Raw genomic sequence first — 21757 nt, 5'->3', positions numbered from 1 at the left:
TAGCAACCGCGCGGAGAAAAATTCAATGCCCAAGAAATCGCTCAGTTTTAGTAAAGCGCTTCCTTATTCCTCGAGGGATAATCGCGCCAGTTTTTCGGTGTCAATCAATGACTTAAATTGTGTCCCTTCTCGCCGCCGGTCAAGTACCCTATCATTCGATTACTTATCAACCGGGAGGCGACCAGAAACCTTCCTTGAATTCACTTCCTTCCTCGCCAGAACTTAGATCATAAAAACACTAATACTATTGCCGAAGCCCTTGGAAAGGATGGCTCAAACATTTTTCCTGTTTACCGCAACGCTTGATAAAAAATACTTCATGACTTGCTCTTCATCTTTCTTAGGCAAACTCTTACGCCCCTCTCGACACATATTTGGTGACGAAAAAACTTTTAGTGTGGTTTTTTTCCACCGTCCTCATTTCCATCTCGTTATAGCCATAGTCAACTTACGCTAATTTCAAGGAAAGCATTCTGTGGAGGAAACAATTTAAAGGGAATTTTTCATCTTGTGAACAGACAACCAGCCACTATCTCAAGCCTCGTCGCATCAGCACACAAGAAAAGCCACCAGCTATGTGAGATGGCCTGCTTCTGTTGTTTCATCACATTTAGAGTATTTATGCTCCCCGTTACATAGTAAATAGATTGTATCGCCTGCATAATATGCATCACATCTCTCACATTTAAATTCATTTTTTTGGTTCACTAGAGAGGGCTTTTTTTTCGTAATTTGCTTATGACGACTGGTTACCATAGTCGGGTTAAGCTTTCCAGCTGAGGGTATGAGGCTCCTTTCTTAATAAGTCGGCAATTTTCTAGTCTTTGAGGGGTAAGGTGATTCCTACAGTGCTCTGAATCCACATGCTTAAGGGGAGTGAAAGGCGGGAAGGGGGGGAGTAGGGGCTCCCTTATGCTCTGTACTTGCCTGGTCCTGGTACTGTTAAGAAGTGTGGAATCTGTTGTAAATAAAAACTCTACATCGCTTTAGATATTTCAATTTCTAGTACTTCATCTCACTAGTGATCAATAATGAAGAAATGTAAAATGGAAACTTATCTCGTGTTCTCCCAACCTCCCAAGTGTTTCGATTAGGCTATGTAAACACGGAAACCATTTTACATTTCTTTTATAAAATAACTAATGAAAGAGGAACGAAAACCGTGTTTACATACGCTCATGTAAAATGGTTTTATGGCCAATCAGAGCGCGCGTACCATTTGAATTATTTTATAATGCAAATTGTTCACATGGCTTTGTTAACCTGGTAAAAGTCTTCGGTCGGTCTTGTACCATGATACCATAATATATAGTTAAGCACTCTTTTTATTGTAAAAGATGGATGACTTAGTAGGAACAGGAAATTCAGAAATCAGATGATAGTAACTTCGACTTATTTTGATTAGAGATTCCTGGGTTTGTGTGCAGACGTCTCCCTTAAAGAGAATGGTAAACTTGTTAGCACAAATTTCAAGCCTTAAATGCGATAAAGCGGATGTTTTGTGGCTATTTCAAGGCTGTGGTGTTATAATGGTAACCTAATGTCATAAAAATGATCACAATTTGTTGAGGCGGAAATAATTGGGCATTTTTACACTGTATTGAAGAAACAGAAAGAAAAGTTCGATCATGTCGAAAGCTCAGAGCCATCAAGAATGGAAAATTAAAGAAACCTGTGCGTGCTCCTTGAGGTATTCAACAGTTCATCTGTAGTCAGTTGCACTTTTTTTATTAAATAAAAATTCGATTTTGTAAACTCACATAGCTTCAAAAACAAGCTTTGCAAACAATTTTCGATTTTATATTCTTTTCTCAATATTTGCTTGCGAAAAGGTAAGCTATTTTGAAAATTTTCACAAAACTCCCTAACTCTTTACTCTGGACTTCGCCTCCTTCCTCACTTTGCTTAATCTAAAAAGTTGTGTCTTCGAGCTTATTTCTATGATTGTTAAAAGCAAAAAGAAAGAATGTTTCTGACAAGTGATGTAAGCAGCAACCCTTGTTGAAGAGGAGATCATAAACTATACAACAATTATTATATTACATTTATACTCTTTTCAAAGTCAACAGAGCGTTGATAGCAAAGAATGTTATGAGCTGCCTGAACTTTTAAATTTCGAAGTATTTTCTTACTTAGAATTATAGTTCTAGCCATTTTCAACATTCTTGGATCCAAAAAAATCTGAATTAAATGGAAATATCACCCCTGGTCTCTTTGTCTCTGTAAATAATTCATTAGGGGGCGGGGGAAGGGAGGTGTTACTTACGTGACGACACACACACAACAGATGACCTAAAGGTATTTAAGTCCATTTCAGAATATCGAACGTGTCTGATATTACTTTTCTGGGAATCAACTTTAATCAATAAAAGTGGATATCATTTACTCAAAAGCAAAATTGGAATTAAACCAGACGTTAGTGTCTTGTTCAATGCACAGCTTTATTGCTACTTTCACTTTAAAGAGGCTGATAAACACTCATTTATCAAAGAGTCAATTTTCACAAAAAATCCCTAAATCTAAACCTTGTTCTTCGATTATTGAGCAAATACTATCACTACACCAATGCATAAGCAGCTAAGACCCTTGGTCATTACGCTTTTAGTTTTGTGCCCCTATTTCTACACCCACTTGTACAAAGCGCTGTTTATGTTGTATTTCTGATTGTAGTGATTTGCCACTGCCAGATAGGTGTGACCTTTGTACTCAAAGGATGTCATATCAAACGCTCCATGGGTGGAAATCTCTTGATACTTAATAAACTGTGCTCCAGAGGCCTGGTACACAACTGACTGAGTGTTATGTTTCACGCTGCTGTCGTAGTGATTGGCCATGCCTAAGTAGGTATGACCGCTGATCGCGAATGGATACAATGCAACGGCTCCACGAGTAGGAATGGATTGGAAAAGAACGAACTTGGTACCATCCCATTTAAAAATAAACGAGTCAGCGTTATGGGAACTTCCAGAGTAGTGGCAGGCAAAAGCGAGGAATGTGTGACCATTGATATTTACGGACTTCACGTCATATGCGCCATAAGTTTGAAGAGACTGTAGTTTGGCAAAGTGTCTTCCTGACCATTTGAATACAGTGGACTGAACAGAATGCTTCTGTTGAGAGTTGTAGTAGTTGGCGAAAGCGATGTAAGTGACATTGTTTATTTCAAATGCCGTACATCCCATGGCACCTTCAGTTGCTATCTCCTGGAACTTGTTGAACTTGACGCCATTCCATTTGTAGATGACTGATTTTATTGAGCGGGTACTTCCATCGAAATAGTTTGCTACTGTGAGATATTTTTCACTATTTAATGTGAAGAACTTGAAGTGTGCAGCTCCTTTTGTTGGTAATTTCTGAAACACCACAAACCGCTGTCCATTCCATTGGAATACTACAGAGTCAAGTTGGTACGTACCATCCCAATGACAAGCCACAGCAAGGAAATGTTTATCAGCGATAGAAAAGTACTCAACGCCATATGCACCTCCAGTTTGCAGGGTCTGGTACAATGTGAATTTTTTAGTCGGTTCATCCATCTTATAAACCATGGAACTTGTCTTGTATTTGTGAATATCTCCTTTATAGTTCCCAAAGGTGAGAAACAGACTTCCATTAATGGTGAAATGTTGAACAGCTGTAGCTCCCCTGGTTGGCAAGTCTTGAACTTTCTCGAAGAAGTGGAAACCAGTGGAACATTCTTTGATAAAAACAAAACAGAGTTGACAGAGTTTACCTCTTATCCTTTGTTTCTGGTTATTAGCCTATTAAAGGTGGTTCAAAAGAGTTTCGTTATTTTTAATCACCGTATTTTAACGTACCGAAGCTTTAACAGTTTGCTCTTTTCGAAATTTCCAAACGACATGCGAAACTGTTATTTAACAATTCTTTCTATAAAATATAATGTTACCAAAGCAACACTCCATCCTCTCAAACAACGTCCTTTTTTTCACTTTATTTTCCTGTAACTCGAAAATCACTGTATTGCAATCAGCATATAAAAATATGTAAGTTATATGGACAATGGAACAACTTGACTCAACTGGTTTCTTTTTATTTGTTTTGTTCTTTTGTTTTTTGCTTCACTTAGGAACTTAATAAGTTCATTTCTGCGAATGGAGGGAATGGTCAATCTTAACATAACTGACACACAACGGGCTTCTAATTTGTCAAAAAATCTATCCTCTATTGTACTCCATAAAACTGGAGCATCAAAAAAGATTTTCCCTCAGAAGTTTGATGAAAATCTTACATTGGAACGAAAACCACTTACAAAGTATATGTCCACTCGAGACTTATGGCAATTTTATTTCTTGTCCGCGATTTCAGCTTTCATTTGATTATTCTTACGTTTTGGAAGGCGTTTTTGGCACTTTTTATTAATTATAACAAGAATTCCCTGAAAGCTTTAATTTAAGCAGAGGCAATATAAAAAAAATTGATTAAACAAAACTAGTGTCCTACGAATAAAAAAAGTAGCTCGTGTCTGATGTATACGGCTCGATGTTGCCGTCTTTGATTTTGCTGCTATTGTTGTAGTGCTATTTTATAAAAGAAATTAAATCTAAGTCCTCTCAATGGTGAGAAATTTTTTCATCATAAAATTTTTCTCGATAGTTTCCACGATGTGCAGATAAAACTTATCTAGATATTTTGCAAGGAAATGCCTTGTTTTTAATAACGTGCTGGTAAGGCTACTGTGAATTATTTTGAGGTGCTTATCATCTTTTGTAGCGTGACGGCAAGGACTGAAAAAAAGGTATATTCCGATCTACTGGGCATAATTCGCTGATTCAAACGGTAAGATACTCCCCGTTTAAAGAAAAAATTTTTCCTGTAGGTTTTCATGTTGCGCCGATCACCTTATGTGATATAGGAAAAACTTTGGTTATTTTACGCGCCATCGTGAAATTATCGTAAGATGTTTCTCGTCTTCTTTAGTACTTCAGAACAAAGAGTGAGTAGCACAGTTAACATCGGAATTCTATTGTAACCATCACTCACTCACTCACTCACTCATTTTGACGACATAAGTAGCCTCGCCTCCTGTAGGAGACATAAGCCACAAAAACAAGTAAAAAGTGACTCCTACCGACTTTACAACACCCACTTTTCCCGGAGGATGACGAGGAGGTCTGCAAAGAATCATTAGAAATCTCGTTATCATTATCGTTTCGTGCTTGTGCATGTCAAAGTACTTCACACAATAACTGCCAAAAAATAATAATAATAAATAAGTAGCAAATTACTTGTTGTAATATTTCATTGCTTTAGAAGTACACAAGGACTGTTGCACTTTTAAGTGATGATTTCTATCCATTATATCTTTCCGTACCAGGTCATCACATGTTCCCGGCATTCCTTTCTGTCCTTTTAGTCCTAGTGATCCTTTCTGTCCAACAGATCCTTTCTCGCCCTCGATGAAAAAGCAAACTTATAAAAAAAGGTTGTATAGCACGAACTTTTTCGCTATCCATCATGAAATAACTTTGAGAAGTTACTGGTTTTCAAGTTTATCTTTAAGCTGTGTTCGACGAAAGAATTTTTCATACAAACCTCATGAAACTTTCTTTAGAAGATCCCCCCCCCCCCCCAACTTAATAATGACCAATCCCTACAAAGTCCTACCAGGGGTTCCTAGTCCTACTATTATCACATTTGTCTGTCAGTTTTTAGTTGAACCGAATGATTCATAGAACTAACTTCGGAACTACAATTACCATTCTTTCCCTTTATTCCTGGCTCACCCCCATCCCCCTGAAGAAATCAAAATTTAACGTATGAGCGCAACATACCTCATTGTATTCATTGACAGTCAGATAATTCTCCAATAGGGTAAAATAAAAAGCAAGAGAACTCTTACAGTTCGGAATAATGAAATGTTCTCCTTTGCCAAAACCTAATTCTATAACTGCATCTTTCTAGGCTGGGATACCTGCAGTAATCACGATTTAAATATTCCAACCAAATAATTGGTAACAGTTAAAGTGTCAATCAGATCAAAACCAAAGAAAAATTAGCCAGAAAACCACTTAATTTTTTACCAACCTTGATGCCAGCATTTCCATTCACACCATGCATGCCTGGTTCACCTTTCTCTCCCTGGATGAGTAAAAGGAATGGAAGTAATCTATCGGTAACCATGACAACAGTTTTGATTGATGTACTCATAAGTTCACCACTAACAAGAAGAGATACGTCATATACAGTTCAATGCATTTGTATTCTCAAGTCCGTTTCAATGTCATTTTTTTAACGACGGTTACATTATCGTTTTAAAAATACATAACCTTTGCTCTAACTGTCCCATCGCGTCCATCTCGTCCTATGTTGAAAATGTTGGCGATCAGTACAAATTGTGAAACACAGATAAACGAAAACAGCAACAAAAGTACAAAGTCACGGTACACCTTCGTTTCCCAAAAAATGTATTATTCATAGTAATTTTCAGTCATCCAAACTCGTTGTAATGTTAACTTGACACAAGTAATCATCATATTACTAGGTTTTCGTTTTTCTCTCTCCCCAAATTCCCATAAAGGACCAATCAGCGGGTCAGCCCGAGGATTTTGGTAGTGTCTCGCAAAAATTTACCTGGTCCTCCCCAAAGGCTCTGTAATATTCTTGTGATTCCCCACCCCTACCCCCCCTTGGCAGCTAATTGACAGTCATTTTGCTATATTCCCCCCTTGATATTCTGTTGTCGACGACTGATCCCCCATCAGTACCCCCTTAAAAACATGTGATCTTCCTAAAGTCCTCCACCAACCCTCCCCCCCCCTCCACAGCAAATCCATAATAAGCCGTCCCTACCACTTGTGTTTATGAAGGAATTCACGTTAAAAAATTTTCCATCTAAATCAAAAATTTACTTTGAATAAATAACTACATCACCGTTTATTCCATCGCGTCCATCTTTTCCTGCATAGAAAGAAATCAATTTTCTTGTGTTAGAAAGGTAAGTAAACAGTTTATTTTTATGATGAAAAGTTGTTCGTTTTTAAGTCAATAACTTGATGAATGAACCATAAAGTAACTTTTGCACACTCACCGTTTTGTCCATCTTTTCCGTCTTTTCCTGTCCAGAAATTAACAGAAACCAAACATCAATGAAGAAACTCAGATTTCTTTCTTTCTCGCCCATATGTAAATAAGTAAATGCGTGTTACAAGTATTGTTATTATTATTATTCTAAGGTAATTATAAATGTGCTGAACAAGGTGGGATTTTTGTTTGAAGTTTTACCCACCATCTTTACAGTATCCAACTTGTGAAACGCAGCAGTTTGATTTTGTCGCTGTTCCATGACTCTGTTGAAGGTTTGAAAGTAAAAACGAGCCGCAGTGTACACATAAATTATGAAATCAAGGGGTTGTTTGGGAAATCACAAGCACGAACAAAACACAAACCTTCTCACTTTCACTCGAATTCCGATTCGAATATAATTACTTCAAGCCTAGTTACCAATTTGGTTACCTGATTTGCAGATTTGTTCTGTGATTTTGCGAAGGAACTCAACAAAAAGGCAAGAGCCAACACAAAGAATAAGCGAAACATTTTCACTCTCAGCGCCCTCCGATATGAAATGGTAGACGAATCTGTCAGCATAGAAGGAACACTTTCCAACTCTGTTTATTTTGTCCCACAACAGGAGAATTCAGGATGTTCAAGGGCTTGTGTTATGAATAGTGTTTACAATGCACAATGAGAATTTGTAGTTTATGGATTATGATATGCTAACTGACCGACTACGATGAACTTCTTATATCTCCTTAAAACATCGTTATCTTGTACAGTGATCTGGTATGGAGAATTTAGGCCCTTATCAGCGAAGATTAGTTGTTTGATCTTTATGTAAGTTCTCACTAATTACTGTAGTAAAAAAAAAAGGTTTTGATCTGTGAAAGGAAAGGTGTCCATAGCAAGAACTCAGCTCGTTTGACATAATTTTGAGAAATTTTTCAAATATATGATGGTTGATATGAATACTGTGAGTTGAAAGAAAATTCTCGTTTGCTTTTACTAAGTAGGAAACACGCAAATTCATTCAATATAAAATACGGTTGAATAAAAATGAAATAAACTTAAGATAGTTAATTGCCGTGGATTTAGGATATAAGTGTGCAACTTTTTGATAAAACTATTCTCGTGGAGCTTAATAGGATTGTAACGACGCCATTCACCGTAAGCGAGTTTGAAAGGAAAAAAATCGGTTGACTGCAACCGTAGATCAGAACAATGTACCGCAATCACAAAAGCGACTGACGAGACTTAGTTCACCCAATTATCATTTTAACTAGCAAAATATTATCAGTGGCATAATTCCAAAGTTTCCTTTGAATAAGATAATTTTTCCTAATAGTGCATCCCTTGAATCTTTCGGTTCTAGAATCAAGCAGTATCTATGGGCCAAGCCTTTTTTTAAAGGCTTTTCTTTATTTCTTGGCTCCTTAGCCTGGTTTATGAAAAAGATGACGTGTAACTCAATATGAAGTAACCTTGTTGATATTGAATGCTATATGCGTATTATCCTGGTTTAAAATATGTTTATCCTGCGAATAAAAATACTAAAGGGAGGGGATTTACGAGATAGCTTTGCCAAGATAAAATGACCCTGCTTACCAGAGTAACCAGGTGTGATGAAAATAGCAATTATTTTGAAAATATAATATTCTTCTTTTTTTACGAGGCAGAAGACATAACTCTAAGAACAACATTAAAGAGTAGGGGGTCACTAAGGAAAAATTATGACTTATCGCTGAAAGGGTTACTTCTTAATAAAGTTGACAAGTGAAAGTAATTACCTTGGTCCGTTGGAAATTTGATCAAGTTGAGCAAACGGCTCACACAGATTGTTCTATTACGTACCCCGTTGTGTTTATCCCGTGTAGCGCTATGCTGACGTGTCCAGATGATCAGAAATAGAAATTGCTTATTGTTTGTTAACTGTCCGTTTACTCGGTTCACTAAAACAGCCTTTGCTTCACCTCAAGAACCATGCTCTACATTCAACATGTAATGAAAACGCTGAATATATAATATTTAGAGAATAACGAAAACAACCGCGTTCTGTGGCAAATACAGTGTAGTTCCATGATTTACTTAAGTTGTACAGAAAATGATATTGAGGTCAAATTCACTTCCATGATAGCCTTTTTTTTTTTACTCTGACTCTCGATAAAGCTATATCTTCAATTTCTTATGTTTAGAAATTCTTAGACTGGCGATCGGCATTTCATGTAATCGGTTAAGTTTCACATTAGTGGACGAACCAAAGAGGAAGGACCTTAAAACACGATGTCAATTTGTTTAATTTTTCGAGAGTTCGATTAAAATTCTAAGAATTTGGTTTCGCAATCGATAGGCGTACTTATTCATGAAAGTGATATGTAGAAATAAACACCTTGTCCCCGTGTCGCGCTATGCTGACGTGTCCAGATGACCATCATAAAAAATTGCTTATTGTTTACCAATTGTTCATTCACTCGGTTTAATAAAACTGTTCTTCAGGATCATGACAGAATCGATCTTTTCGCTAGGTTCTAACGAAAGTGGGGACATATTGCAAAATTTTCAAATAATTGCCCACTTTTCTCGAATAACCATTCTCTTGTTAACTGCCCGATACTTTTTACCCATCAACCGCTTCAACACTGTGGCAATTTTTAAATAAGTTTTCCAAATATCTACAGTCAAGAAACCTTTTTGTTATCATTTTAAGAGATGCACTTCTCTGATCTTAAGTGTGGTAGTCTATTTTGAGAGTAAACTAGTCTGTGATCAGGCTAATGCGTTGTGATCAAACACATGAAATCAACATGCAAATTTGGTTTTTGCAGAAAATACTTTTTTCTAATTTCGTCACAGAAAATATATTCTATTTGATTTCACTATATCCTCAAGAACAGGCCTTTTTTTGGTGAGTGAGAGCTCAGTGTTTCTTCCTGAAAAATTTGACCGTCGCTTCACATTTTTTAGACAAAGGAAGGTTACGCAATCACGGCGACTTTGTTGGCGGAGAACCAATTTGCGTGACAAACTATTCTATTTTGTGTGTATCTCTGATGGATACTTAAAATAACACAAGTAAACATTGCTTGGTTTACTTCATATCCTAGATAGACCAGCGGCGGGTAATCAGGAGACTGAAAACAGCTGAGTTGACAATTTGTTCACAATTAGAAGTAAAATTTATGAGTTGTGTCTTTTTGATGCGAGCGAGATGAAGAAGAGGCATGAATGTCTGTTATATGTAAGTTTCTAAATCAATAAATCAACCATTTTTGTTTTAAAATGTCTGTTTAAAAGACATATATAAGTGTCTAAATAAGTGAATGAGGCTTTTAAAACGGAAAACTGAATTTCAACGGAAAAATAAAAAGTGAATGGAGATTTCTAACCACTGAGTAAAGAAGAAATGAACTTTCCACAATTACAAATACTTTTGACTATGAATTTATAATGATTTTTATATCATCATCGATGACGCACACTCGATCTATTCGTTTCCTGGAGGAATAACTTGGAGAAACAATTTGGAAAATATAAAACATGAATTACAATGGAAAAAAAGAGCATTCAAAACATAAAATTATTGTTCTATTACAGGAGTTTTGCTGCTTCAGCTCGAGAGCAGGGCAGCTTGAGAACATAACAATGCCTTTTAAATGTATAAGGAAGCATAAAACATTTAGAGCCATATTGTTTTATTAGAAGCCTCGTCGCTTTAGCACACAAGAAAAGCCATCGGCTACGAAAGATAGCCTGTTTCTGTTGTTTCTTCAGATGTAGAGTATTTATGCTCCCCGTTGCCCATGAACAGTTAATAGGTTGTATCGTCTGCATAATATACATCACATCTCTAACATTTAAATTCGTTTTTTTGGTTCACTATAGAGGGCTTTGTTTTCGTAATTTACTTATGACGACTGGTTACTATAGTCGGGTTAAGCTTTCCAGCTAAGGGTACGAGGCTACTTAATAATAATTATTCCTACTGTGCTCTCCTTCCACATGCTTAGGGGGAGTGAAAGGCGGGGAGGGGGTAGCAAGGTCTCTCTATATGCTCGGTACACATCTAGTCCTGTTGTCCTTTTAGGAATTTCAATTTCTAGTACTTCATCTCAAAACTGATCATTTATACCAACTGTTAACATCACATAATATATTAAGGAACGATGTTTTTTCGTCTTTTCAACTTCTGAGTCCCCCATGAGGAATCGAACCTCAGACCTTCGGATTCCGCGCCCCGATGCTCTACCACTGAGCCACAGAGATAATATAATATATTGTTGAACACTCTTTCCATAGCGATAGATGAATGAATTAGTAGCAACAGGAAGTTTAGAAAATCAGACGATAGAATCTCCGAATTATTTTGATTAGAGATTCATGGGTTTGTTTTAGTGTGCGGGTGACTCCTTAAAAGAGAATGGGATACTTTTTCGCACAAATTTTCCAACCTTTAAACTGATAAAGCGGATGTTTTGTGGCTATTTCAAGGCTGTGATGTTGTTATGGTAACCTAGTGTCCTGAAAATGATCACGTTTTGTTGAGCCGAAAATAATTGGGCACGTTTACATTGTATTGAGGAAACAGGCAAAAAAGTTCGATCATGTCGAAAGCTCAGAGCCATCAATGAGTTTAATTCTGAAATTAAAGAAATCTGTGCGTGCTCCTTGAGGTATTCATCAGTTCATCTTTAGTCAGTTGAACTTTTTTCTTATATAAAACCTCCATTTTGTAAACTCACATAGCTTCAAAAACAAGCAAACACTCTTGTTTTAATTTGATTTTCTTTTTTAACATCTGCTTTCGAAAAGGTAAACTGTTTTGAAAAATTTCCCAAAACTCCCTCATTCCTTACTCTGGACTTCGCCTTCTTCCTCACTTTGCTCAATCTAAAAAGTTGTGTCACCAAGCTCACTTCTAAGGCTGTTAAAAACAAAAAGAAAGAATGTTTCTGGCAAATGATGTAAGCTGTAACCCTTGTTGACGAGAAGATCATAAATTACATAACAATTGTAATATTACATTTATGCTCTTGTCAAAGTCAACAGAGCGTTGAGAGCAAAGAATGTTATGAACTGTCTGAACTGAACTGATTTCTGTGACAAAACACACACAGAACAAATGAGCTGAGGGTACTTTAGTCCATTTTAGAATATTGAACGTATCTGATGGTACTGTTCTTGGGATCAACTTTTTATCAATAAAAGTGAAAGGTAATTAGAAAGAAACCAGACTTTAGTACATGTTCAATGCACAGTTTAATGGTTGATTTCACTCTTAAAAGGGCTGATAAACATGCACTCATTTATCAAAGATGTCAATTTTGACTATCCCTAAATCTGAACCTTTTTCTTCGATTTTTGAGCAAATACTATCGCTATACCAATGCATAAAGCAGCTAAGACTCTTGGTCATTACGCTTTTCGTCTTGTGTCCCTATTTCTACATCCGCTTTGCGAAATGCTGTTTATGTTGAACTTCTGATTATAGTGGTTTGCCACGGCCAGGTAAGTGTGACCTTTGTACTCAAATGATGTCATATCATAAGCTCCATGAGTGGAAATCTCTTGGTACTCCATGAACTTTGCTCCTTGGCTGGCTCCTTGGCTCCTGGCTCCTGGCTGCTGTCGTAATAATTGGCCATAGCTAAGAAGGTATGACAGCTGATCTCGAAAGGATGGCAAGCGAGGGCTCCACGAGTAGCAATAGACTGGAAAAGAACGAACTTGGTAACATCCCATTAATAAATAAACGAGTCAGTGTTGTAGGAGCTTCCAGAGTAGTAGCAGGCAAAAGAGAGGAATGTGTGACGATTGATATTAACAGACTTGACGTCAAATGTCCCGTAAGTTTGAAGAGACTGTAGTTTGACAAAGTGTCCTCCTGACCATTTGAAGACAGTGGACTGAACAGAATACTTCTGTTAAGAGTTGTAATGGTTGGTGAAAGCGATGTAAGTGACATTGTTTATTTCAAATGCCGTACATCCCATGGCACCTTCAGTTGCTATCTCCTGGAACTTGTTGAACTTGACGCCATTCCATTTGTAGATGACTGATTTTGTTGAGTAGGTACTTCCATCATGATAGTTTGCCACTGTGAGATATTTTTCGTTATTTAATGTGAAGAACTTGAAGTGTGCAGCTCCTTTTGTTGGTAATTTCTGAAATACCACAAACCGCTGTCCATTCCACTGGAAGACTACAGAGTCAAGTTGGTGCGTACCATCCCAATGATGAGCCACAGCGATAGAAAAGTACTCAACGCCACATGTACCTCTTGTTCGCAAGGTCTGGTACAATGTGAACTTTTCAGTCGGTTCATCCATCTTGTAAACCACGGAGCTTGTCTTGTATTTGTAAATATCTCCATGATGGTGAAATGTTGAACAGCTGCAGCTCCCCTGGTTGGCAAGTCTTGAACTTTCTCGAAGAAGTGGAAACCAGTGGAGCAATTTTGGATAAAAACAAAAAAAATGGTTAACAGAGTTTACCTCTCATCCGCTGTTTCTGGTTACTCGCCTTTTAAAGGTGGTTCAAAAGAGTTTAGTTATTTTTAATCGTTGTATTTTAACGTACCGAAGCTTTAACAGTTTCCTCTTTTCGAAATTTCCATACGACATGCGAAACTGTTATTCAACAATTCTTTCTATAAAAACTAATGTTACCAAAGCAACACTCCATCCTCTGAAACAACGTCCTCTCTCACTTTATTTTACTGTAACTCGAAAACAAGCCCGGTGACCCTAATTCTCAGTCACCGTATTGCAATCAGCATATACAAATATGCAAGTTATATAGAGAAGGGAACAACTTGATTCAACAGGTTTCTCTTTTTTGTTTTGTTTTTTTGTTTTTTTCTTCGCTTAAGAACTTAATAAGTTCATTTCTGCGAATGGAGGGAATGGCCAATCTTAACATAACTGACACACAACGGGCGTCTAATTTGTCAAAAATCTATCTTCTGTTGTGCCGTTAAACTATATAAAACTGGAGCATCAAAAGTTTGTTGAAAATCTTACTTACATTGGAACGAAAACCACTCGCAAAGTATATGTCCAGTCGAGACTTATGGCAATTCTGTTTCTTGTCCGCGATTTCAGCTTTCATTTGATTGTTCTTACGTTTTGGAGGGCGTTTTTCGGCAATTTTTTTTTTTCGAGAATTCCCTGAAAGCTTAAATTTAAGCAGAGGCAATATAAAAAAATTGATTAAACAAAACTAGTGTCTTACGAATGAAAAAATAGCTCGTGTCTGATGTATACGGCTCGATGTTGCCGTCTTTGATTTTGTTGCTATTGTTGTAGTGCTATTTTATAAAAGAAATTAAAACTAAGTCCTCTCAATGGTAAGAAGTTTCTTCATCATAATTTTTTCAACTGACCTTTATTTCGCTGAAAAAGCTCTTGAAATATTAGAACTGTTTCCTAGGCTTGCAACCTTCAGAAACTTTTCGTACAGAATATCACATCACTATTGCAGTGATAAACCAATTTGGCGTTGTATCTGTCCAAATTGAAGTAATCTTCAATAAAACATTGTTTGTCTCTTCATCTTTCATTAAACTTAAACTTAAAAGGGGTGTTTTACTGTACACCTATAAGCAATCATCATTAAAACTTATGACTGTAAGTGGCTACTGATATATCAAAATTTTTATTGCATTGAAAAGAAGTGGAGGTTGTGTAATGATGCTGGAAGGTAGTGTTGTAGAAGATTTGTCTCACCTATAAAACAGAAAACCTGCCGCATCTCACATTTATGAATATCCTGTTTCTCAAAAGTAAGATTATTCAAGAATATGGTGACTAATTGACATTCAACCAATAATTAAATTGTGACAAATAATCATATCAACAATATTAATAATAATGATAGCAATAGTAAAGGTATTGATGTTTTATAGGAGCTGGCTGAAGAACCTCACCGTTCCTCTAACGGTCTATCCTCTTGGTCCAATAATGATTAGACTATGCTTCTTTTAATTTTGCTTGTGAATTACAAATTACATTCTTTTTCCAATGCAATTCCATTTTTGTGAGACTTTCGTTTCATACAACAAGGCATTCTGCGTTAAGGGATATTCCGCCATTCGGCCATTCCTACAATTCGCCGTTCTGCCAATCTACCGTTCTATCATTCCGTTGAATAGGGTCACCCTGTTAAACTCAAGGTATGGTGTTTCGGACCTTGCTTGCTTCGCAAATTTAGCGGTTCATTGGCGCATTAGTCGCTGATTGAAATGGTAAAATGCTCTGTCTTTGAATAAGTAAAATTTTTCTCGATAGTTTCCACGATGTGCAGATAAAACCTATTTAGATATTAGATTTAAGGAAATACCTTGTTTTTAATAACATTCCGGTAAGGCCACTATGAATTATTTTGAGGTGTTTATCATCTTTTGTAGCGTGACGGCAAGAACTGAAAAAATATATATATTCCGATCTACTGGGTATAATTTGCTGATTCAAACGGTAAGGTACTCCCCGTTTAAAGAAAAAAGTTTTCCTGTAGGTTTTCATGTTGCGCCGATCACCTTATGTGATATAGGAAAAATTTTGGTTTTTTTTACGCGCTATCGTGAAATTATTGTGAGGTGTTTCTCGTCTTCTATAGTACTCCAGAACAAAGAATGAGTAGCACAGTGAACATCGAGTAAAAACTGGATCAAGATCGGAATTCTATTGTAACCATCACTCACTCACTCACTCACTCATTTTGACAACATAAGTAGCCTCGCCTCCTGTAAGAGACAGTAGCCACAAAAACAAGTAAAAAATTATTCCTACCGACTTTACAACATCCTCTTTTCCCGGAGGATGACGAGGAGCTCTGCAAAGAATCATTAGAAATCTCGTCATCATTATCGTTTCGTGCTTGTGCATGTCAAAGAACTTCACACAATAACTGCCAAAAAATAATAATAATAATAAAAAGTAGCAAATTCAAAAATGATGGTTGATAAGAATACTGTGAGTTGAAAGAGAATTCTCGTTTGCTTTAACTGAGTAGGAAACACGCAAATTCATTCAATATAAAGTACGGTTGAATGAAAATGGAATAAAATAAAGATAGCAAATTGCCGTGGATTGAGAAAATAAGTGTGCACCTTTTTGTTAAAACCATTCTCGTGTAGCTTAATGTGATTGTGACGTCGCCATTTACTGTAAGCGAGTTTGAAATGAAAAAAAGCAGTTGACTGCAACCGTAGATCAAAACACTGTACCGCATTTATTCAAAAGCGACTGACGAGACTTAGTTTACCTAATTATCATTTTAACTAGCAAAATGTCATCAGTCGCATAATTCCAAAGTTTCCTTTCATCAGAACTATTTTTCCCAATAATGCATCCCTTGAATCTTTCGGTTCTAGAATCAAGCAGTATTTATGGGACAAACCTTTTTTTAAAGGGTTTTTCTTTATTTCTTGCATCCTTAGCCTGGCTTATCGAAAAGATGACGTGTAATTCAATACGAAGTAACCTTGTTGATATTGAATGCTAAATGGGAATATAAATATTGGGGGGGGGGGACGAGACAACTCTACCATGGTGAAATGAACCTAATGAAAATAGCAATTGTTAATTGTTTTGAAAATATAACATTCTCCTTCTTTTATTACGAGGCAGAAGACATAACCTTAAAAACAATATTGAAGAGTAGGGTGTCACTGAGGAAAAAATCTTGACTTATGGCTGATAGGGTTCGTTCCTTTTTCATAAAGTTGACAAGTGAAAGTAAATACCTTGGTCCGTTTGAAATCTGATCAAGTTGAACAAACGACTTACACACACAGTTCTATTATCCTTTGTTTATCCCGTGTAGCGCTATGCTGACGTGCCTACGGCCTCGGGCGGTATCCAAGACCTCGGGCACAGTTTTTCCCAATACGAACCTCCGGGTGAATAACATATATTTACTTCACCTCAAGAACCATGTTTTACATTAGACATGTAATGAAAACTCTGAATATGCAAAGCCGTCTCGTCAGGATTAATGAATAACGAAAACAACCGCGTTCTTTGGCAAATACAATGTAGTTCCATGATATACTTGAGTTAAATAGAAAACGATATTGAGGTCAGCTTTACTTCCATGATAGTCTCTCTCTCTTTTTCTTTTTTACTCTGAGTCTCGATGAAGCTATAACTTCACTTTCTACTGTTCAAGAATTCGTAGACTAGCACTCGGCATTTCATGAAATCGCTTAAGTTTCACACTCTGTGGAAGGATTGACGATGAAGGAACTCAAAACACGATGTCAATTTGTTTAGTTTTTCGAGAGTTCGGTGAAAATTCTAAGAATTTGGTTACTCGATAGGCGTCCTGAAACACCTTGTTCCCGTGTTGAGCCGTGCTGACGTGTCCATGTGATCATCAATAAAAATTGCTTATTTCTGGGATACCTGTGGTAGCCCAGTCATAAAATGCCTTTGTTTTTTTGTCGTCTTTTTTTTTTTTTCCTCCGCCACAAAATGGAAAAATTGCGCAATAGTACCCAGTGGTCATTGGGCCCTCAACACCATGACAACTAACTGTGATCCAATGAGGGTGAAGGTGTTCACATGCTGATCACGTGTTATCTTGATGATGATTGACGTTGTCATGCACGGACAGGTCCGGGTCACATGACGAACACGAGATTTTTGCTTAGAAAACTCTTCTGTCGGTCGTTTTGTATTTCAACGTGTTCTGATTACGATCACCTGAAGCATTATAGCGCAAACGCTCGAAATACTTACAGACGCATACACAAGTCGTATTGTTCGCGGCCAATCCACACTAAAAGATGTTATTGAGCGGTAATTTTGGACTGGATTGAGTCGCGAATTGTGTATCCGTTGTAGTTTCTGGTGATTTCTGCCGTTTTAAGCTTGCTTTACCATCACTGTTATTCACATCACCTACTTTTGTTACGTTGGTAAAATCTGTACAGAAATCACACAAACCAACTCGCGCACAAAGTAAGAAGAGTATATCGAAGGCTTGAAATTATATTATGATCGATTTTCATCAAGAAATGGGCCAGGAATTTTCCACAATAGTGCAAATAATCGTGAAGGCTGATCGAGGAAAAGCGATTGCGTGACGCTCGGGAAGCTGTAAGATGACATGTTATTATTTACCAGACGTAACACTATTTTTAGATAAGTTGGCAAAAATCTACAGTTAAGAAACCCATTTTGTTATCATTTTAAGAGATGCGCTTCCCTGATCTTAAGTGTGGTAATCTATTTTGAGAGTAAACAAGTCTGTGATCAGGCTAATGCACTGAAATCAAACACAATTGTGAACATGAAATCAACATGCAAATGCAACATGCATGGTTTTGCAGAGAAAATACTTTTTTTTTTATTATTTGTTCTGTTATAATTTCGTCACAGACAGGATGTTTTAGCTGATTTCACTATATCCTCAAGTACAGGCCTTCTTTTTGGCGGGTGAGAGCTTATTCTCTCTTCCTGAAAAATTTGTCCGTCGCTTTACAGGTTACGCAATCGTGGCGCCTTTGTTCGAGGGGAGCTAATGATTAAATTTTACATGGAATGTATCCCTGATGGATGCTTTAAATAACACAAGTAAACATTGTTTGGTTTACTTCATGTTCTAGATAGACCAGCGGCGGATATTCAGAAGACTTATTGATAGTTTGTTCACAATGAGGAGTAAAATTTGTGAGTTGTGTCCTTTTGATGTGAACAAGATAAAGAAGAGGTATGAATGTCTGTTAAGTGTAAGTTTCTCAGTTAATAAATCGATCATTTTTGTTTTAAAATGTCGGTTTAAAAGAAAATCAGAAATATCATAATGCCAAACAGCTGATATTATCATGGTAGTATATAAATAAGTGAATGAAGCTTTTAAAACGGAAAACTGAACTTCAAGATAAATAAAAAGTAAACGGAGATTTCCAACTACTGAGTAAATAGAAATGAACTTTCGACAATTGCAAATACTTTTGACTATGAATTTATAATGATGTTTATATCATCATCGACAACTAACACTCGATCTCTTTGTTCCCTGGTGGAATAACTTATAGAAATAATTAGGAAAATAAAAAAAATAAATTGTGATGAAAAAAGGGACGCTCAAAACATAAAATTCTTGTGTTATTGGAGGAGGTTTGTTGCTTCAGCTCCAGAACAGGGCGGCTTGACGACATGGCAATGCTGTTTAAATATACAAAGGAAACATTGCACATTTACAGCCTTACTGTTTTAGTAGAAGAACGAAAGAGCTTTCGTTTCACAAAAATTATTTTACAGACTTTACCAGAGCCAAACTGTGATTGACTATTGTCGAAGTGACCATCAATGTCAATCAGTGGAGATCACTTATCAGTGATCAATGTGTGTTTTACTAGAGAGAGGAACACGTGAAGTTATTCAAAATCATTATGTTTTTGCTCACTTTTTCTTATTTGAAAATTATACATTTAACTATACACTAATTCCAAAACCTTCTTCAGTAAATTTATGGAGTAGATTCTCTTGGATCCTTCCGCTCAGTCTTTTCCTCTGTTTATTTGAACTGTGTACAGAAAATTATTAATGTTTTCTCCGGTCGTTAATTATGAATAGCTCAACTCTGATTCTCAATATATCAACATTTGTAGTTTCTGAATGAATAAAAGGAGAAAGAAAAAGTTAGCGTTTTGATGAAAGCTTTACTTGGCTGCGACTCATGCCTAAACTGAAATGACAATGTTACAGATGTGGCGGCGAAACAAAGACGAAATAAGTAACTTCAATTCATTTTGTTTTGCGATAGATTGATTATAATACGAAAAATATAGGCGTCGTCGTCATGGGTCTCGTTAAGTAACCTGTCCTGTCTTGGGTATCTTGTGTGAAAAGCGAAAGTGACAAGTTAGATTCGGAGGCGAGACGTGGTTAGAAACTTAAGCCTTTCGTCTTTTTTCCTCCCTTTGTTTGTCTTTCATAAGTGCCAAGTCCTTAGTCGACAGAAGGGCATAAAAAGGTTAGATCGGACAATAGAACTGAAACGCCTTCCCTCAGACTGTTTCCACTGAAAGAGTAAAAGGGAGGAACGAGAGAAAAGTAGAGAACGGGTGTAAACAATACCATAATAGGCCCAAATCGAGGCTTGGTGCTAAAACAAGGTAGTTTTACATCGCCATGAAATGTCTGGAAGGTGCATCCAGAGGAGATCTAGATCCTATGTTTGCACCTGCTAAAAGCAGTAGAGCGGCGTAAAACAATAGGGGGTTGTTAGAATGGTTAACTAATGAATCTTCTGCGTACTGGTGGCGATTTCTGCAGCCGAGCAAGTGGCGACTTGACATTCATCTTTTCATACCGGTTTTAAAACGAGTAACTCGACTGAGGGTCATGGACATCCTCTTTAGGTGTTCCGAACTCGCTGACTATCCGTGATTTTGTGTCCACGCAGTTGGGACTAAAAAGTTCTCCGTAATATCTGCAGCGAGGAGCCTTAAATACAGGTTTTCCTAACAGAATGATTGGTTATTCGTTTCCTTCAAGCTGAAGGTCAACATCCTTTGCAGCTGTGGATAGAGAGTTGTAGATAATAGGTGCGAATAATAGCTTAAACTATTTTAAATAGTTCAATTTATTATTTATAACAAAGATTTTAATTTACATCGATTTTTGAAACACATTAACTTACGGAAAAATACAATACTTCAGACCCGCACTATAGAACAGGCTACACAACTAGCTGGGCAAATAATTATTTAACCTTCAGTCCTCTCAAAACACCATAAGAAAACTAGATATCAGTAGTATTTTAGATCGTAACAGTAGGTGTTGCTGCCTCTATAAATAGTGATTTTATATTTTGGATTCAGATCATAGATTGTAGATTTTAGATTGTAAATATGAGATTAGACTGTGCAGTTGGTGTGAGGCTCTCTATTAATTTTTTTCAATGTTTTATTGTCAGCTAAATTCTATGTCGGCTATGTATGGTTTCCCCAAATAGCTCCTACCTAAATACATTTGATACTAAAGTAAATGTTTGTTAACATTTAAAACCTTCTGTCTAAATTTGTATTTGTTGAGAAAATGAATGGAAGGAGTACGAGGAATCCAGAAAGCAGATGCAACGAGCACCATAAAGTGACCCGTGCTCAGGATGCAAACAAGGCTGAGTGAAAAACAAGGTAAGCCATGCTTGTTGTGGTCGCACGGTCCTGGTGCATGTTTATAATCGGTGATAACTTTTAAATACAGCTAGGAGAGCGTTCAATAAGCACTCAAATGGACTCTCTTTCAAAGAGTTAATTCATTTTGCAATGAAAAAATCAAGGAGGCGGTTAAAGAATATCGATAGCAAAGAGTAAAGATAAACACAAAGCCTGTCAAGCGAGAGAGACATTTACAAGGGAACAATGCAAATGATAACTGCAGATTGTGTTGCTGCGATTTTTCCATAAGGTAAATTGGAAAACATTTCAAGCTACTAGTGGCTTTTGCCATGTTCTGCTTCTTCGCCAGAGTGTAGTAACCAACCTAGCCCGGAGAAGAATTCGGTGGCCAAGAAATTTTTCAGTTTCAGGAAAGCGCTTCCCCATTCTTCAAGTGAGAATGGCGCCAGTTATTCTGTGTCAATCAATGACTTTAAGTGCGTCCCTTCTTGCCGCAGGTGATAGTACCCTGTCATTCGATTACTTATCAACCAGGAGGCGATTAGAAAGAGGGTGGCAAAGGGTTTTTGCGTGACGCGTGACGGCCCCAAAATTTGCAGGATGACGCGTGATTAA

At 36.9% G+C, this 21757-nt stretch overlaps 2 protein-coding genes across 3 annotated transcripts; both read right to left on the bottom strand.

Moving 5' to 3' along the window:
- Window positions 1-2435: 2435 nt before the first annotated feature.
- Window positions 2436-8838, bottom strand: LOC131774752 (thrombospondin-type laminin G domain and EAR repeat-containing protein-like). Of its 2 annotated transcripts, XM_066166895.1 has the most exons (10): window positions 8802-8838; window positions 7474-7595; window positions 7247-7307; window positions 7049-7075; window positions 6892-6918; window positions 6288-6322; window positions 6046-6099; window positions 5333-5413; window positions 5090-5132; window positions 2436-3697 (listed from the first exon to the last, which is right to left on the bottom strand). In XM_066166895.1, exons 2-10 carry the CDS (start codon window positions 7552-7554, stop codon window positions 2622-2624), a joined length of 1485 nt encoding a protein of 494 aa, XP_066022992.1. In that variant the 5' UTR covers window positions 7555-7595; window positions 8802-8838; the 3' UTR covers window positions 2436-2621. The 2 variants fall into 2 exon arrangements, with proteins under 2 accessions (XP_066022992.1, XP_066022985.1); XM_066166888.1 differs by lacking the exon at window positions 8802-8838 and having other exon boundaries at window positions 7474-7614.
- A 3585-nt stretch (window positions 8839-12423) lies between these two features.
- Window positions 12424-13337, bottom strand: LOC136281505 (thrombospondin-type laminin G domain and EAR repeat-containing protein-like). Its single transcript, XM_066167931.1, has 2 exons — window positions 12995-13337; window positions 12424-12719 (listed from the first exon to the last, which is right to left on the bottom strand). Exons 1-2 carry the CDS (start codon window positions 13335-13337, stop codon window positions 12424-12426), a joined length of 639 nt encoding a protein of 212 aa, XP_066024028.1.
- Between the last annotated feature and the right edge of the window lie 8420 nt (window positions 13338-21757).

Source organism: Pocillopora verrucosa, chromosome 1, assembly GCF_036669915.1.
Source record: "Pocillopora verrucosa isolate sample1 chromosome 1, ASM3666991v2, whole genome shotgun sequence".
Lineage (NCBI taxonomy): Eukaryota > Metazoa > Cnidaria > Anthozoa > Scleractinia > Pocilloporidae > Pocillopora > Pocillopora verrucosa.
The sequence above is the reverse complement of the archived record's forward strand: the minus strand, read 5'-3'. Positions and strand labels throughout refer to the sequence as shown.